Source organism: Diadema setosum, chromosome 18, assembly GCF_964275005.1.
Source record: "Diadema setosum chromosome 18, eeDiaSeto1, whole genome shotgun sequence".
In the NCBI taxonomy this organism is placed as follows: Eukaryota; Metazoa; Echinodermata; class Echinoidea; order Diadematoida; family Diadematidae; genus Diadema; species Diadema setosum.
The window spans coordinates 11,953,401-11,971,537 of record NC_092702.1 but is presented as its reverse complement, the minus strand read 5'-3'; the positions used below and the strand labels follow the sequence as shown (position 1 = coordinate 11,971,537).

Genomic DNA, 18,137 nt, shown 5'->3' with positions numbered 1-18,137 from the left:
ATCATCGCCTACGCCAGTCGAGCATTGACAAGTGTAGAGAGAAGATATTCACAGATGGAAAAGGAAGCTCTTGGACTGGTATGGGCTTGTGAGAAGTTTCATCCGTATCTGTACGGAATTGAGTTTCAGTTGGTGACAGATCACAAACCGTAAGAGGTGATTTATTCACCAAAATCCAAGCTGTGCGCCAGGATCGAGCGCTGGGTCTTACGGCTACAGCACTACAAATACAAGGTTGTACATGTGGCAGGAAAGATGAACATTGCCGATTCCTTGTCGAGACTGCTGTCCGGAAGTTCCAGTAAGACGTCGAGGCTGGAGGTGGAAGCGGAAAGCTTTGTGCGATTTGTCGCTCTGCAAGCTACACCCGGGGCAGTAACCACGAAGGAAGTAGAAAGAGAATCGGAGAAGGATCCTGAGTTGAGGGATATCAGGAGGCACATCCTTGAAGGAGACTGGAGTCATTGTTAGCACAAAGCCTACTTGCCAGTGGAGGACGAGCTTTTTGTTATTGGGCAATGCATTCTGAGGGGAAACCGACTAGTTATTCCGAACTCATTGAGACCGCGGATAGTTTCTCTAGCCCATGAAGGACATTTGGGAGTTGTCGGAACAAAGCAGAATCTAAGAACCAAAGTCTGGTGGCCTGGGTCTGACAAGGCTGTGGAGAAGTTCGTGAAGACATGCCATGGTTGTCAGATTACGAGCAGAGGCAGCCCACCAGAGCCAGTGAGGAGTTTGCAGCCACCCACAGGACCCTGGGTTGATGTTGCTGTGGATTTCTTGGGATGGCTGCCATCTGTGGAGTCAATACTAGTAATCATCGATTACTATAGCAGATATTACGAATACATCGTAATGAGATCGACAACAGCTGAGAAAACACTAGCGGAGGTTTTTGCCAGACATGGCTTGCCATCGACATTATACTCCAACAATGGGCCGCAGTTCATTTCTGAGGTGTTTAGTGACTACATGAAACTGATGGGTGTTCATCATCATTGAGTGACACCTAAGTGGCCACAGGCAAATGGAGAGGTCGAGAGACAAAACCAAACCCTGGAAAAGAGAATGAGAATCGCTCAGGCGGAGAACAGGGACTGGAAGGAGGCATTGTTGGTGTATGTTGCAGCGTACCGAGCTACACCACACAGTACTACTGGTAGGAGCCCAGCTGAGCTACTCTTCGGGCAGAAAATCAGGACGAAACTGCTCGTATTCAGTGATTATGTGAATGATCAGGAATTGAAAGATCATGATGCTGAGATGAAAAGCAAAGCAAAACTCTATGCAGATGCTAAGAGGGGTGCCAGAAGCTCAGATGTGGTGCCAGGTGATGAGGTACTGCTGAGGAACGAGGTGTCTGGGAAATTAGACACTCCGTTCAGACCGCAACCCTACAAAGTGGTAGCCAGAGAGGGCAGCCGGGTGACCGTCAGCTCACCGGAGGGAGTTGTCTACCGCAGGAATGCATCGCAGGTAAAGAAGTACCATCAACGGGAGATGCCACAGGAATCTGGGACTACGGCGGACGACCACGACGCTGCTGTTGAGGTGACATCGCTGCAGAAGGACGTTGAGACTACCAGTGACCAGACTGAGGGAACTGAGGTGGAGAGTCCAAATTCAGCGCGTCACCCAGTCAACCATCAGGATGGAGTCGACCTAGACGCCAACGCCAGGTGCCAAAGTGTTTCTCTGATTATGTGATGGACTGACGCTCTGATGTGGATCGGTAGAAATCATTGGAAAACCAGCATTGGTGGTTTGGAAAATGTTCATCCAGTGAAAGCAATGTATATATGTATAGTTTTCAGTCATTTAAATGTTTAAATTAGAAGTGTAGAAAAGTCAAAATGCATTAGATAATTCCCATAAGGATGATGCCTGTACGCTGCCCTATACATGTATTCAGTGAAAGTTGCAAGTTACCGTGGAAGGGTATGCCTGTATGCTACCCCGTGTTTTTAATGAAAATATCACTCACAAAAATATCAATAACTTTGGGTTGATGCCTGTACGCTGGCCCAGATAGGAAAGAAATGTATGCTGTTTGGGTGTATGCCTGTACGCTGCCCAAAGGTTATTTCAGAAATGCATATTGTCTGGGTGTATGCCTGTACGCTGCCCAAAGGTTATTTCATCATATGATTGAATCGGATAGAATTGCATTCAGCTAATGACCAGTTTACAATCATCATGCTACATGGATAGTGTTCAAGCGGAACATCATCACTCATCTATAGCGGAACTTATTTGACTGTAGACTGTGAGCTGAATGTGGAACTCAAGTCAGAAACTGCAAATTCAAGAGAAAATATTGGATGATAATTAAAATTCTTAAAGTAAATGGGACCTTTGAATATATAAACTGTAGTATATTGATTTTTTTTTTTTTGAAGATTTGATGAACTAAAGATGATTAAGAACCTCACTTTTTTTTTAAATGAAAGCTTTGAAGGTAATATTTCCAGTTATGCATGGGTTATCTTATGCATTGCATATGTGTGATATTTTTTTTTTATTGATTTAAAGAGTTCATTTTAGTATTGTTTTGTAAAACACAACAAAATCATTTGAATCGTTGAAATCATTAGAAATGAAACAAGTATGCTGCGTATGATCAGAAAACACAGAAAAGCAATTCAATGCTACATGTTGTGCATGTCTTTATGGTTATTGGAAGTTATATAAATGCATAGCTCATCACAAGGTGAAAGCTTGGAAATTTTACTACATGGTCATGCTCCGCTCCAAGGGAAGAGTGTGATTTTTTTTTTTTTTTTTTGTTTATTTTACCTTATTGTTTGAAGGAAACAACAAACAATGACTGTGGTCTTGAAGTTAGACCTACCAGTACATTGTATGTGTAGATACATTAATGTTTGAAACAGTGTTTGTTTGATGTTTGTTTTAGAAAGTTATATACATTGTAGGTGTGAGGACAGTACACAGGAATTGATACACCCTCACGTTCCCTAGAGGTTGAGGTTGAAAAAAAATGTTTGAATGATTTAGTAATATTGTATGGTGTTGAAAAAAAAAGAGAAAAAAGGAGAGAAGTAGATGATTGAAATTTTTAAAGTATAAATTACAGGATCAGTATAAAATAGTACAAATTATAGGACCAGTATAAAATAGTACTTGGGAAAGAAAAACACAGGAACACAAAAGTTTCATCAGACAAATAATAGTTTATTAGGTATACAAGAATTATTTGGGGTAAAGTTTATTTCTGGTGAAGAAGGGATGTCATGATATGCAAATGAGATTGCACTATATGCAAATGAAGCTACATGCTGTATGTGATCTCTGGGTCAAATCGCATGTGCGCGATGTATAGCGGTGCGAGTACGAGTGTGGGAGATACCAATAAAGCAGTGATCATGCTTCTCAATTAATGGTGTCTAATATCTCTTCCATCTTGCCTGGGATATAGGCTGAGATGCGACACTCTCCTTCAGAAGGCAGGGGGAATAATATTACCCTTAAGATACATCAGTAAGAAGTTGAAGAAATGTGCACTTTATTCAAAATGTAAAGTTTTGTGAAATTCTCTTTTTATTTTCCTTATAACGTTGTACGCATATGACATCATACACTTAGTAGTCTTCTTATCCAGCAGTAACTTCGCAGATACTTTAAAAAATTCATAACTTGGAACAGATTGCCCGGTTTTCCTCAAACTCTCATTGATGTGTTCTACTAATATTGTTGCATTCACTCAATCCACATGTCTCTAGAATCAAAAGTGATAGGGCTTTAAGTCTTTTTTTTTCCAAACTGCATAGTCCATCATTCTATAAAGTACAGTGTACTTAGCAGGTATTTTTACCAATGTGATAGAATATGCAAATGGACACCATGCCCCCAGCTCTTTAAGCTACCCCCCACCACAAGTTTCCAATGTTCTCAGGTAAGAGTCTGCTAGAATGCATGTAAGGTGAACTTGCAATACTCAGGTGAGCGCGTGACCCCCCCCCCCCCCCCCCCCCCCGGGTCTTTTGTCTTCTAATTCTTTTTGTATTCCTTCTCATTTGTCACTTTGTCTTTTTCCTCTATGAATGATTAACAATAAAGACCCATACACTTGACACAATCAAGAACCACATGCTGGTAACCAAACATATCTACGTCTTGTTTTGAGGTTTCATAGTGAGGAAATAGTGGGGGGGGGGAACAGTAAACGACATGAGGTAGTGAACACCAACTTGACAAACCAAAAAATTAACAAAGACAAGGTGCCAGAAAGACTTGGGAAGGGGTGGGTGTAAGGGCCATACAACAAAGGAAAACGGAGCATTCCCGGAGGTCATAAACAGCCTGGGAATTACATGTAAGAAAGAATGTTTTCATGGCTAGTTTCAAGTCAAAGAACCGTGGCATTATTTCAGCTGTCATGATTCTAAATATCTCTCTTTTGGCCTAAAATAAAAATAGAAATAATTATGTCAATATATGTATCTGAGATGTTCATTCAACCTTGAAAAAAAGATTATTTTATATTAAACTTAACTATGGGGAAAATAAAATCAAATGTCCACAGGAACATACTTAGGTATGCCAAAGCAAATATAGCTATTAAAGCAAAGCTGCAGCCACATGGAGCTGTTGTGCTAGATGAGAGCACTGCATTGGGCAACCCACGGCCTCGAATTTCATCAAATTTGGGTCCAGGCCACTTTTTTGAGGGAGCATAAATCCACTCAAAGGCACACAAGTATACCCAAAGGGGCACTAAGGCCAAAGTGGAAACTGTGCCAAAAACCCACCTCCCACCATCACTGTTCACATAATTTCGATTACTAATATCATAAGTACAGTGTATGTGGAATTCAACCGTAACTTTTTGCTGGATCGTGGGCTTATTTGATGTTTATATGTTGGATGTCAGCTAGTGCTCATGAGCATCAAAGGAAAGTAGTTCTTTCAAGCGTGCTGTATGTATTTTCGTATCTTTAATTTGTCCTGTTTGCTGCAGTATTTTGGGTGAAGATTTGTTGTGCTGTGCTGTGCTATCAATCATTTCCCCCAATCATTTGTAGTTAATTTTTTTTTTTCCTGCAGCCACAGTCACTGGATTGTTGGTACTTTGTGTTTGTTATCTGTTTGCTGAGGTGTTTATGAAGGTGGTCATGTTTCTGAATGTTATGCAAAGGACCAAATCAAATGGTTTGATTAGCGATGGTGATGAAAATTTACTGGTGTGAGAGATAACTTGCTGTTGAACAGGAGATTCCTTCTTTCAGTTCCCCTCTCCCCTCTCATACTCGGCTCACTGTGATCTTTGCCTACCCTGGCCCCGATTCCATGACTTATGGAAACAAAACAAAACAAAACACTGCAACAAATAATAGCAGCCATTATATCTACATGTGTCTTTTGTAAGGTGAAGTAAAATGATCACATTGAAGAATAAGAAAAACATTAACAATAGTAGATAGAGGGAAACTTTATACCCATGTCAGCCAGACCATGCATGCTGGTGGAAATTTCCATGAAATTTAGAAGCAAAGTGCCTCCAGGCAAAGGAATTTTTGTACACACATTAATTTTTCCTTCACATCCCACCTGGGTCTTAAGCCACACATAAACTAGAAACAGGGGATGATTAGTTTGTGAGTCAAGACCCTTTAGAATCATTGCAAACATCATGGTACTATTTTGTCTTTCTTTTGGCCTGAAATGTTTACTTAGCCATGAAAAAAAACAAAAACATCTCATCATGACAAAAATGAATTGAGTGTCCCAATAAAAATACAAAGAATCTTGTTAACCTAGAGGGTCAGGCCAGTAACAAAATATGTAGGCCGTGAACAATGTGGCCAGTAAGAGGGGCAGGGCAGCAAATTGCCAATGGCCTTTGGATATATCGAGTGCTGCTACCCATTTCCACGGCATGATTATAACATGGTACTCACAAACTCGGGCTCGGCAAAGTCACATGTTACAGCTCAAAATTGGACAGAACTTACCGTACGATATATATATATTTTTTTTTAAGACTTCAGAAGGGAAAAGAAATTTCCTTGGATTTCCTCATAAAGATTAAAGGCTTCAATTTCAGGTCTGGTTTCCCCTTTTTATCACTCTCCATTGTTGTTTTTTCCTCTTTGATTTTTTTCTTCCATGATCCAAAAGTGGGGATGCAGGTTATATATGTACATGGCTGAGGGTAATATACGGGAAATATGTTAATTATGAACATGGTGCAGTGGCATTGTAAAGACAACCTTTACCCGTTGAGGACGGGCTGGTTTTGCTACAACATGCATATCCCATAGACGCCTGCCCGAGTATACTCGCGATAAGTATAGGCCCTACTGATACACTGGCTGAGCTTTGGACGCTTGACCACCCATGTACACCATTCACATGTCACAAAAGAGAGCCGAAATTGTAACTGTCTCACACTCAGAAAAGCAAAAAGAATGTAACTGTTTAATTGCATCCGATTATGTTATGGATAGCCTTCGGTTCTATCAAAACTTATACATTGACATTGTTCATGCTCTTAGCTCTCTGTTGATATATAATATGCCATGTGTTAGATATTTCAACAGGTAATCAGTTTAAAGATTTAGCTGGATGAGGGAGAAACAGTGTGTATGTATATATATGGGTACAAGTAGGCTGCCGACCCAGATGTAGCTATGCAGGTAGCGTACACCAGAACAGTAGTGTAATTTTTGCTAGCATGCGTAAAATTATAGTCATAAAAAGGAAACAGTTTCCAGTGAAATTCATAGCATGCTTCTGCGGGTCAAGTCATTAGAATTGTGCGAGTTTTGTAGGAGTTGTAATTGTGTTTGATTTTTTTTTTCACTGCTTTGAGGCATGCAGATAATAGAGTAGTCTGGATAAGAGAGGGCCGGAAAATCAAGGTCAGACTACTGTAGTCCAGTAGGTGGTACCATATGCCATGTATATGACCTAGAAAAGCTGTTAAGTACAAGATTTTGTTGTTGTTGACTTGTAGCCACCTGTAGATGTTGTTAATTTTTGTGTAACTCTCAGCTGTCACTCATTTCTAGGCCTTGTTCTTAAATGTATTCACCGCATGCATATTGCATGTATGTCACAATGTAGATAAGCTTACAGAGGGAAAAAAAAGTTGTCCAGTAACATTATGTGCCTCATATATAGTGGATATCATTTAAGTAATGACAATTTCTTCACTTGTTAAAATGGGATGTTGAAAGAATTTGATGTGTCTGAAATTCAAACATATTTGTTAATGAAGTGTATTCTATGCTCTAGCTATGCACATGTTTGAAAATGTTCAGATCGGTATGTACACTGGACTATATTGACTACAAATTGTGCTTTTGATTGCAGGAAATTGACTTCCTTCTTGATCAAGTGAACAAAGTCAAGCTCCTGGTCATGGATAAACTAGACAGTAAGTGGAAAAATGAAACAAACCATACCTATGATACTCGTGAATTATATGGCTACTCTTGAATTACAGTCTGTGCAGATCTTTTCTTTCCCCATGATACATGTGTTACATTTAAAATTTGAGGACATGATGACTTCCGTCACTGCCCATGGCTAGGTCTAAAAACTGCAAATCCATTCTTATTTTTGTTTCCAGATTTGTAGTAGGAGAGGTGGAAAAGCCCAATGATGATTAGTGTCAAAATGAAGAACAGATCTTTACAGGTCATTTCAGAATTTAGTGAGCATTTTCATACTCTACTAATCTTTTGGAACAGAAGCCATGTATTCTACACAATGTGTCTTCAGTACATGGGAAGAAGTTGAGTGGAAGTAGCTATAGGATATGATTACTCAAACTTTCAACCAGTACCATTTTACTGCTGAATTTGTGGAATGTTTCAGGTCTTTGAGTGTTGGCAGTCTGTGTAAAATGTCATATGCCTGCTGTTTTATATGTGAGGAAGACATGATGGTAGGCTGTTGAAAAAAAAAAAAAACCCAACAACATACAAACAAACAAAAACAGACTGAATACAAACTGTAGAATACAAGTTCTGTTTTGTCACTGGAAGTGAAAATTAGCCCTTGGTTCCTGAAACCAATTTGCCATTGTGTCTTGTGAATGATGGGTGCTTTCAGTGCGGATGGTTCGTAGCCAGTATGCTCTCCTTACCTGTGACTCATGATATGTATCCAAAGGAGTGTATTTGACCTAAATGTGATTATTAGAGGAGATAAAATTTGCTCCTGTGACAATTGCTCCCATTAAAAATCTGCCAGCTAAGCCAAACATAAATTCTACCCACAAACATAACCCTAACCTTACTCCCAATCCTCACATCAAACTAAACCTAAAACCCATCACAACCATAACCCAACCCTAAAGTCTTTAGAGAAAATAAGACCGGAGCAATTGTCATAGACGAAATTTACGTGTCGTATAGCTCAAATTGAGCTCTTATCACTCATATTCTCTAAATTTATCTCTTTACCAAAAACGTACGCGTACGCGCGTGTTGAAATGTTGACATGCTCCAATCGAGCTCAAAATTTTTTTGCACACGTTTCAGGTCATTTGCAGCATTTTTTGAAAAATTGAAAAAATTGACGGATGCGTATGTGCGCGCATATACGCACACACAGCTCGTATGCAATAGAAATTCCCTGTTTTTTCACATGGATCGGATGTGTAAAATGTCAAGGAATAATTCTACCAAGTTTCAAGTCAATCTGATTCAATATGATGTCGTACGGGCCCGTCAAAGTTGAAATTCCGCGCGCTCGTCAATGGCCATATACAGTGTAACTATGCCAAAAAAACATCAATTTTAAGTCCGATTTTACTCGTCAGGATGGATGGTGACCCCCCCCCCCCCCATTTTCTTTACATATTCTGAAAGCTGGTGAGGTGTACATGTCATTTCATGGGTTGGCGATGCTGGAAAAATGATTAAAAGATATAAAATTTCTCAATGAAATAAAAGAGGCAAATTTTCAAAATGATGACATCAAATTTCAAGTTCACTCAAGCGTATCTCATTCATCCTTGGCCAATTTTCACCCAGATTTCAGTATGTTGTAGCTTATTGAATGCTCTTTCAGTAACCTACATCAGAATTTTGATGGGATGACGTCATCACCTCGTAAAAATGGATTGAATGTAACCTTGTCAAATTTGACCAGTTTACGTGTTATTAGCTCACCTGAGCCAAAGGCTCAAGTGAGCTATTGCGATCGCCCTTCGTCCGGCGTCTGTCGTGCGTCGTCCGTCGTGCGTCGTGCGTAAACTTTTTACATTTTCATCTTCTTCTTGAAAACCCCATGACCGATTTTCATCAAACTTGGCAGGTAGCATCCCTAGGGGGTTAGGAATTCAATTTGTTAAAATGGGCACCATGCCCCACCCAGGGGGCCGCCAGGGGGGCCCAAACCCCCCAAAATTAAGGAATAATCTGTAAAAATCTTCTTCTCTAGAACCAGAAGCGATAGAGCTAAGTTAATACTATGAGTTAGTACATTGATGACTGTAGTTTCAAGTTTGTTCATGTCAGAATCAGGGGTGCCCCCCTTGGGACCCAGGGGAGGGGGGTGGGGAGGGGTCCTAATGGGGCCTAAATTGTACATTTTCATCTTCTTCTTGAGAACCCCATGACCAATTTTCACCAAACTTGGCAGGTAGCATCTGTAGGGGGTTAGGATCTCAATTTGTTAAAATGGGCACCATGCCCCACCCAGGGGCCCCAGGGGGGCCCAAACCCCCCAAAATGAAGAAATATTTAAAAATCTTCTCTAGAATCAGAAGTTATAGAGCTAAGATAATACTATGAGTAAGTACATTAATGACTGTAGTTTGTTCATAGCAGATGCAGGGGTGCCCCTCTTAGGGGCGGGGGGGGGGGGGGGGGTTGGGAAGGTCCAAATGGGGGCCTGAATTGTACATTTTCATCTTCTTCCTGAAAACCTCATGATGGATTTTCGTCAAACTTGGCAGGTAGCATCCGTAGGGGGTCAGGATCTCAATTTATCAAAATGGGCACCATGCCCCACCCAGAGGGCCCCAGGGGGCCCCAATCCCCCCAAATTAAGGAATCTTAAAAAATTTGGGCCCTTATTGTACATTTTCATCTTCTACTTGAGAATGCCTGGTCAAATTTTAGTAGAGTTGTGAATAATTTAGATTAGTGACTGTGTGAAAGGTGAACTTGCGATACTCAGGTGAGCGCTAGACCCGCGGGTCTCTTGTCTCTATGGGAGTGCAGTTTTTCTGGAAATGAAAATTGACAATTGACTGTCTTTATTGAGCACTAGCTCACTTACCCTTTGGTGAATTTCTCCCAGCTTTTAATATGTTGTAGCTGAGACTTTGGGCTATCGTAGTATGCCCTCGGTTTTTTCATACAACATCGGGATCATGTAAAAAAAACTTGGTTGAAATTGGCATTTGGCTTCGATATAGTCTCATTTTGCTTAATACATAGAGCCTATGGGGGATGAAATAGGTCAGTGGATAGCGCATCGAACTTTTTAATTCAAAGGTCTTGTGTTCGAGGCTCGCCCCTGCCAATTCTTCTGCTTTTTTAAAACCCTTATATTTTTATTTTTCTTCAGTAAGTCTTATTCTCCCTTCCTAACTTCATCTTTTTGTGATCTTTCTATGCTTCTCCTTCAAATTTCTATACAATACCATAAATTTTTCTTTATTTTTCTTTCTTCCGCTTTCTGTGCAATAGATCAAGAACAACAAGTCCTATCAACCCCATATTTTGCACATGTTTAGTTCATGTCACGAACATCATTTCGTAAAATTACATCTACTTCCTCTGACACCATCTTGGGTAGGTAAATTAGGGTCAAAGGTCAAAAGTGTTAAATCCTGTATCTCCGTGAATACACGTCTTATCTTTCCCACATTTTGCACACAAAGGACCATGTTGCAAGAGTCATTTCACAAAATAACTTTTTGCTCAGATGCCATCTTTTCTGTGTTAAGTGGGGTCAAAGGTCAAATATACTTCATTCTGTAACCTCATTAGTGTATATGGTTTCACCGCCATGTTTTGCACACACATGGGCCTCGATAGATGGATCATTTTGTAAAATAACAACGCTTTGGTCGGACGCCATTTTGGCTGTGCAAATGAGGTTCAAAGGTCAAATATTCTTTATTTTGTATCTTGCTTACTAAATGCTCAATCGGGGCCAGATTTTGTACATGATGGACCATGGTGCCTGGATCATTTCATAAAACAACGACTTTTGACTCAGATGCCATCTAGGCTGTGCGAGGTATATAGGGTTAAGGGTCAAGACTACTTTGTCCTGTATCTTGGTAATTACAGGCCCTATCACTCCCATATTTTGCAACCATTTAGCCCATGGCATATGGATCGTTTCGTGAAATAACAGTTTTCTAATCAGATGCCATGTCTTCTGTCTAAAGTAGAATCAAGGATCAAACAAATTTTGTCTTGTATTTTGGTAAATACATGGCATATTGCACCATATTTTAAACAGATATGGACCTTGTCAAGAGGATCATTTTATAAGATAATGGCTTTTTCCTAAGATGCCATCTTTTATATTAAAATGAGGTTCATTTTGTCTTTGTTAACATAATATGCCCTTTCCATTTTGAATCTGTAGAGATGAAAGGTTTGATTCCCTTTTCTTCAATGAGAATCTCAGAAATAATTTGTACATCGGATCACCTAATTTGTCAGTCTTGACAAATTCTCGAATCTAGTTACCATTGGTCTACCCTTCATTTTACCACTGAAGCTTACAGTTTGCTATCACCACAGGCTCAACATTCACCATTAGCTAACCATTCATCAGCCAACATTGGCGTACTGACTGACTTACTGTTCATAATCCACCAATGGTTTACCATTCTACAGGCAACAAGGGTATACTAATGGTCTGCTATCGGCTTACCACTCACCATCTACCATTAGCGTCACATTCTTTATATACAGGGGCATAGTTTATTGTTTTTAACATGGCTACTAATGATATTGCACTCTTGTTATTAAAATATGAAAATACCACAGAAAGTTCATATTGAAACATAATTTCTTACATACTTTTTCCACACTCAACCACGTTTACAGTTGGGTAAGAAATTCAAAAGCCGGCCTGCACCATTTATCGGAGGGGGACTCGGTTACCATGAAAACAGAGCCAGTTAGGGCCTGCTTTGGGCAGGCAGCTCAAGCAGCATGAACAGAGAGGAGACATTTTTTGAAAGGGTTTTCAAAACAGTTTAAGGAGGCCCCAAATATTGGCCAGTATAAATGGGGTATAAGTCTCTGGGTGTAGTAGCAATTGTGCAACTGTAAAGGGGTAAATTTGTATGCATGGTTTGCAATGCGTAAATACAAGTGACAATAACATTGTACAACTGTCATACAGTCATTATGTACATGTAATTTTTTGTTTAAGAATGTGAAATTAGGAATTAGGAAAATTTTTAAGAGTTGGCTGGTATCTTACAAACACTTAAATCATCTTACATTTACCACCGCTTGTAGGAGTCAGCTGAGAAAGAGAGAGAAAGAGAGATTTGGAGGGGTAGAGAAAAATGAAAGGAGGTTATTGATGTAGAATGTAATGACACACAATAATTGCTTCACTGTGGAATATCTGTGTCATTATGATCCCACAGCATAATGATCAAGTGAATGTGACAAAATTGTGAGATGATCTTGCATCTAGATAAATGCACATGTGTCCTTGAATTACTCTGAAAAAAAAAATTGTGGTTAATCAAAAATGGTACATTTTATAGAAGATAGCAAGGTATGTAGATGTGCAGATCTGCAAAGCTTATAACAGAAATGGAAAGGTGGAGAATTTCCTGTCACACAGTCAAACACTTGCAGGGCATCTTAGTTATTAAAGATAGGTTAATAACATGTATAAAAAAAATAGCGCTAAAACTGTTATCCGATAAAGGAAATATAGTCAGCTTATTCTTGGAAAAAAATTGTCCCAAAATACAATTTTTGTAGTTTTTGGAAACCCATGTTTTGGGGGTTTTGTGAGGCATGAGAAAAAGCCTTGCTGAGGCATGAGTCATGCCTAATGTGTGAGACTTGGTAGGTCTGAAGTGTCAGTCAGAGGGTTTTTTAACTATGTATGTCATTTCTGAATCATGATGTAAGGTTAAAGATATTCAAAGATTCAAATTTATTTTCATTTCCATCAAATAGAAAAAATATATACAATGTGTAAGCAGAAGATATTTGTAATAATTGCAAAAAACATGATTTAACAAAGTGCATGTGAAAATGAGTGACAGATGAAGAAAGCACAATATTGTATTTATTTTAAATATATACATATGCATATAATACAAGTTAATTATACCCCCACCCACACATAGGCCCGAATTCACGAAGGTGGTACAAATGAAACCATGGTTTAAACCATGGACAAAAACTATGGAGTGCCAAGTGTCACACGGAATATTTCGTTATGAAATTGGTCATTTCGTCAAGAAAATGACCGTTTCGTGAACAATATCATTTCATGGACGAAATGTTCATTTAGTTACAAAATGTTCTCATTTCGTTACAAAATAATCATTTCATCGACGAAATGACTGATTTCGTAACAAAATATTCCATGCGACACTTGGCGCTCCATGGTTTTTGTCCATGGTTTAAACGATGGTTTCATTTGTACCACCTTTGTGAATTCGGACCATAGTGTGTATGGGGGTATATAGGAATCACTTGGATGGTGGGTGGCCGGGTGGTCGGGCGGTTGGTCGGGCGGTCGGGCGGTCGGGTGGTCGGTCCGTTGCAAAAAACTTGTGGATCAAACTACTCTCATTTTTTGAGCAATTGACCCAAAATTTGGCATGTGAGACCGCTTTCAAAGGTAGATGTGCAAGACACCTTTTTTAGCTCACCTGAGCCAAAGGCTCAAGTGACCTATTGCGATCACCCTTCGTCTGGCGTCCGTCGTCCGTCGTGCGTAAACTTGTTACATTTTCATCTTCTTCTTGAGAACCCCATGACCGATTTTCACCAAACTTGGCAGGTAGCATCCCTAGGGAAATGGGATCTCAATTTGTTCAAATGGGCACCATGGCCCACCTGGGGGGCCCCAGGGGGGCCCAAACCCCCTAAAATTAAGAAATCTTTAAAAATCTTCTCTAGAACCAGAAGTGATAGGGCTTAATTAATACTGTGAGTTAGTACATTGATGACTGTAGTTTCAAGTTTGTTCATGGGGGAATCAGGGGTGCCCCCCTCGGGACCCAGGGGAGGGGGGTTGGGAGGGGTCCTAATGGGGCCTAAATTGTACCCTTTCATCTTCACTTTGAGACCCCCATGTCTGATTTTCACCAAACTTGGTAGGTAGCATCCCTAGGGGGATAGGATCTCAATTTGTTCAAATGGGCACCATGGCCGACCTGGGGGCCCCCAGGGGGCCCAAACCCCCTAAAATTAAGAAATCTTTAAAAATCTTCTCTAGAACCAGAAGTGACAGGGCTTAGATAATACTATGAGTTAGTACATTGATGACTGTAGTTTAAAGTTTGTTCTAGGGATTGGCGGAATCAGGGGTGCCCCCCCCCCCCTTGGGATGGGTCCTAATGGGACCTGAATCGTACATGTTCATCTTCTTTTTGATAACCTCATGATGAATTTTGACCAAACTTAGCAGGTAGCATCCCTAGGGGGATAGAATCTCAATTCCTTCAAATGAGCACCATGTCCCTCTTGGGGGCCCCTAGGGGGCCCACCCCCCCCCCCCACATTAAGGAATATTTAAAATCTTCTACTCTAGAACCAGAAATGATAAAGCAAAGTTAATACCATGAGTTTGTACATTGATGACTTTAGTTCCAAGTTTGTTCATTGCAGATCCATGGCTGCCTGCCCCCCTCCACCCTGGAGTTGAGAAGGGGGGATCCATATATGCAGACCTAAGTTTCCAATGTTCTCAGGTATGAGTGTGCAAGAATGCATGGAAGGTGAAATTGCGATACTCAGGTGAGCGCGTGACCCCCGGGTCTCTTGTTGTTAGTATTGCATAATGCGTTGCCATGGTAACGGCATATACTGTAAAAGTGGATATTTTCGCGTGACTAATTTTTCGCGCTTGGCCTGGTCGGAAGAGTTTCGCGTGTTTTTAATTCTGCGGAATCAAGACATCACGCACAGGCACATATGGCAAGCAAAAATATTCGCGTGCTTTTATTTTCGCGCTTGTTTCTGGTTGCGTGAAATGCGCGAAAATTTAAACACCGCGAAAATTTCCACTTGTACTTGTGGATCGAACTACATTTTTTGAGCAAAAAACCCCAAATTTGGAATGTGTGACTGCTATCAAATGAAGATGTGCAAGACACCTTTTTGGTAAGTATTGAATCATGCGTTGCCATGGCAACAGCAAATTTTTTTAAAATCTTGCAAAAAGTTGTGGATCAAACTACTCTCTCATTTTTTGAGCAATTAACCCCAGATTTGGCATGTTTGACTGCTATCAAAGGTAGATGTGCAAGACACCTTTTGATTAGTATCGCGTAATGCATTGCCATGGCAACTGCATATTTTTTAAAAATCTTGCAAAAAGTCGTGAATCAACCTACTCTCATTTTTTGAACAATTAATTTGAAATTTGGCACGTGTAACCGCTATCAAAGGAAGATGTGCAAGACACCTTTTTTGTTATTGCATAATGCATTGCCATGGCAACGGCAAATTTTTTTAAAATCTTGCAAAATGTTCTGGATCAAACTACTCTCATTTTTTGAGCAATTGACCCCAAATTTGGCATGTGGGACCACTATCAAATAAAGATATGCATGACACCTTTTTTGTGAGTACAGTATTCATCGCATAATCGGGACAGGTTGGGAGTAGCAAACACAGCCCCTTTAAGCGGGGTGCCCGATTTCGCGATGAGCACTCACCATACACTAACGGCATACGACATGTACATGTAGTGCACACACACACACACACATGCATACTGACGTACTGTACATGTACATGAAGACACAACCACGCTACCCCTCGGCGCGACCCTCTAGCTCTCCCTGCATTCTCGCAATGATGTAGAGTAATCGCAACCGGGTTCTTCTTCTGTCACCTCTCTTCGAACACAAAATATGTGGATTAAAAGCTAGCACTTTCTTAAACATTCGTAGAATTCTTGGACACGTAGGGCGTTCCGTATTAATACATATCCACAACCATGGGAAATGATTACCCAGAACTGATGTGGGAACGTCAATGAAAAGTCCTTCAATCATGCAATCATCACGGCTTGATTGTTTACTTGCCGCGATCACTGCACTGTACATGTGTTGTCAGTATGTAGCAATCTAGCTCGCCATATATACACATGTACAGAAAAGCGAAGGCGGGCAGCGAGCTGAAATGTACGTGTACTAGATGGACGGAGGTCAAAACACACCAGTCTGAAGCTTGCTTTGTAAGTTCGATGTAAACGACAACTGGTAGGGAATCTTTGAAATATTGTTGTGGTATTTTGGTAGATTTTTTGTGTAAAATACCAACAGAATCAAATCAAAATCAAAAATTGTCCCGTTTATCAGAGGTCCCCGCCCGATTATCCAGTGAAAATAACGTGCAGTGGAAATGTTTCTGGGAAGCGTATGTCATTTAAGTGAGGTTCCCGATTATCAGATGCCCGATTATGCGATGAATACTGTATTGCATAATGCGTTGCCATGGCAATGGCAAATTTTTAAGAAATCTTACAAAATGTTCTTTGAGCACTTGGCATGAAATTTGGTACATGTGACCACTATAGTACGTAGATGTGTAGACTTAATCTTTTGTCAATGTTAAACGATGCGTTGCCATGGTAACAGCATTTTTTCACTAAAAAGCATATAGAAATGTTGTGGATTCAGCTTACTCCCTCAGTCTTTTAGCATTTAGTTTGAATTTTTGCACATGTGACCACTGTGGTAGATAGATGTACAAACATAATCTTTCATCATTGTTGAACAATGTGTTGCCATGGCAACAGCATTTTGTTACTAAGAAGAATACAAAAATATTGTGGATTCAGTTAACTCCCTCAGTCTTTGAGCATATGGCTTGAAATTTGGCACATGTGATGGCTATGGTACGTAGATGTGCAAACTTAATCTTTCGTTATTGTTGAGCAATGTGTTGCCATGGTAACAGCATATTTTGTTTGAAAATCATACAAAAATTCTTTGAATTCAGTTAACTCCCTCAGTCTTTGAGCATTTGGCTTGAAATTTGGCACATGTGACCGTTATAGTATGAAGATATGCAAACTTCATCTTTCATCATTGTTTAATAATGTGTTGCCATGGTAACAGTATATTTTGAATGAAAATCATACAAAAATTGTAGTTCTGCTAACGTTGAGCATTTGGCTTGAAATTTGGCACATGTGATAACTGTATAACCTAGATGTGCAAAATTTGTCTTTTGTCATTGTTGAAAAATGTGTTGCCATGGTAACAGCATATTTTGAATGAAAATTATGCGATAATATGAATTCAGCTAACTCCCTCAGCTTCTGAGCATTTGACTTGAAATTTGGCACATGTGACAGCTGTGATAAGTAGTTGTGCAAATTTCACTTTTTGTTATGTCAAACATTGTGTTGCCATGGTAACAACATTTTTAAACAAAATTCATGGAAATTGCCAATTTACTTATCTTACTCCCTCAGGTTTTGAGCACTTGACTTGAGTATGGCACATGTGACTATCAGTGAGCAAAATATACATTTATTCAATGTTGAACAATACATTGCAATGGTTTCTTCTTCTTTTTTCAATAAAAAGCATACAAAGTAATTCAGAGACTCCAACCCCAAGCACCTTCTGATCTGGAGATTCTCCCGCCCGAAACCCCTAGCAAACGGGAGACTCTAAGTTGATGCGTGCGAAGCGCGTAGTTCCTAGGGTTCTAGATGCTCTCTGGTGCTATCTAAGGCTTTTTTTTTTTTTTTTTTTTCAACATACGATAGCAATAAGTAAGAAATCCTTTCCAACGGGAGACACAGAGCCAGGGCAGGAGAAATTAAATCTCAAGCGGGAGATTTTGCAAAAATGGGTTTTCGGCGGGAGATCTCCCGTCGAAAAACGGGAGAGTTGGAGTCTCTGGTAATTGCTTGTTGAGCTAACTCCCTCAGTGTTAGGTGAGGGTATTAATCACATTGAGTGA

At 40.0% G+C, this 18,137-nt stretch overlaps 1 protein-coding gene across 1 annotated transcript in view; it reads left to right on the top strand.

Moving 5' to 3' along the window:
• LOC140241585 (prominin-1-A-like) overlaps positions 1 to 18,137 on the top strand; it is a 289,128-nt gene that overhangs the window by 90,648 nt on the left and 180,343 nt on the right. Inside the window, exon 6 of the mRNA XM_072321318.1 lies at positions 7,339 to 7,402. Coding sequence (XP_072177419.1) covers positions 7,339 to 7,402 — 64 coding nt within the window. The remainder of the gene's footprint in view (positions 1 to 7,338; positions 7,403 to 18,137) is intronic.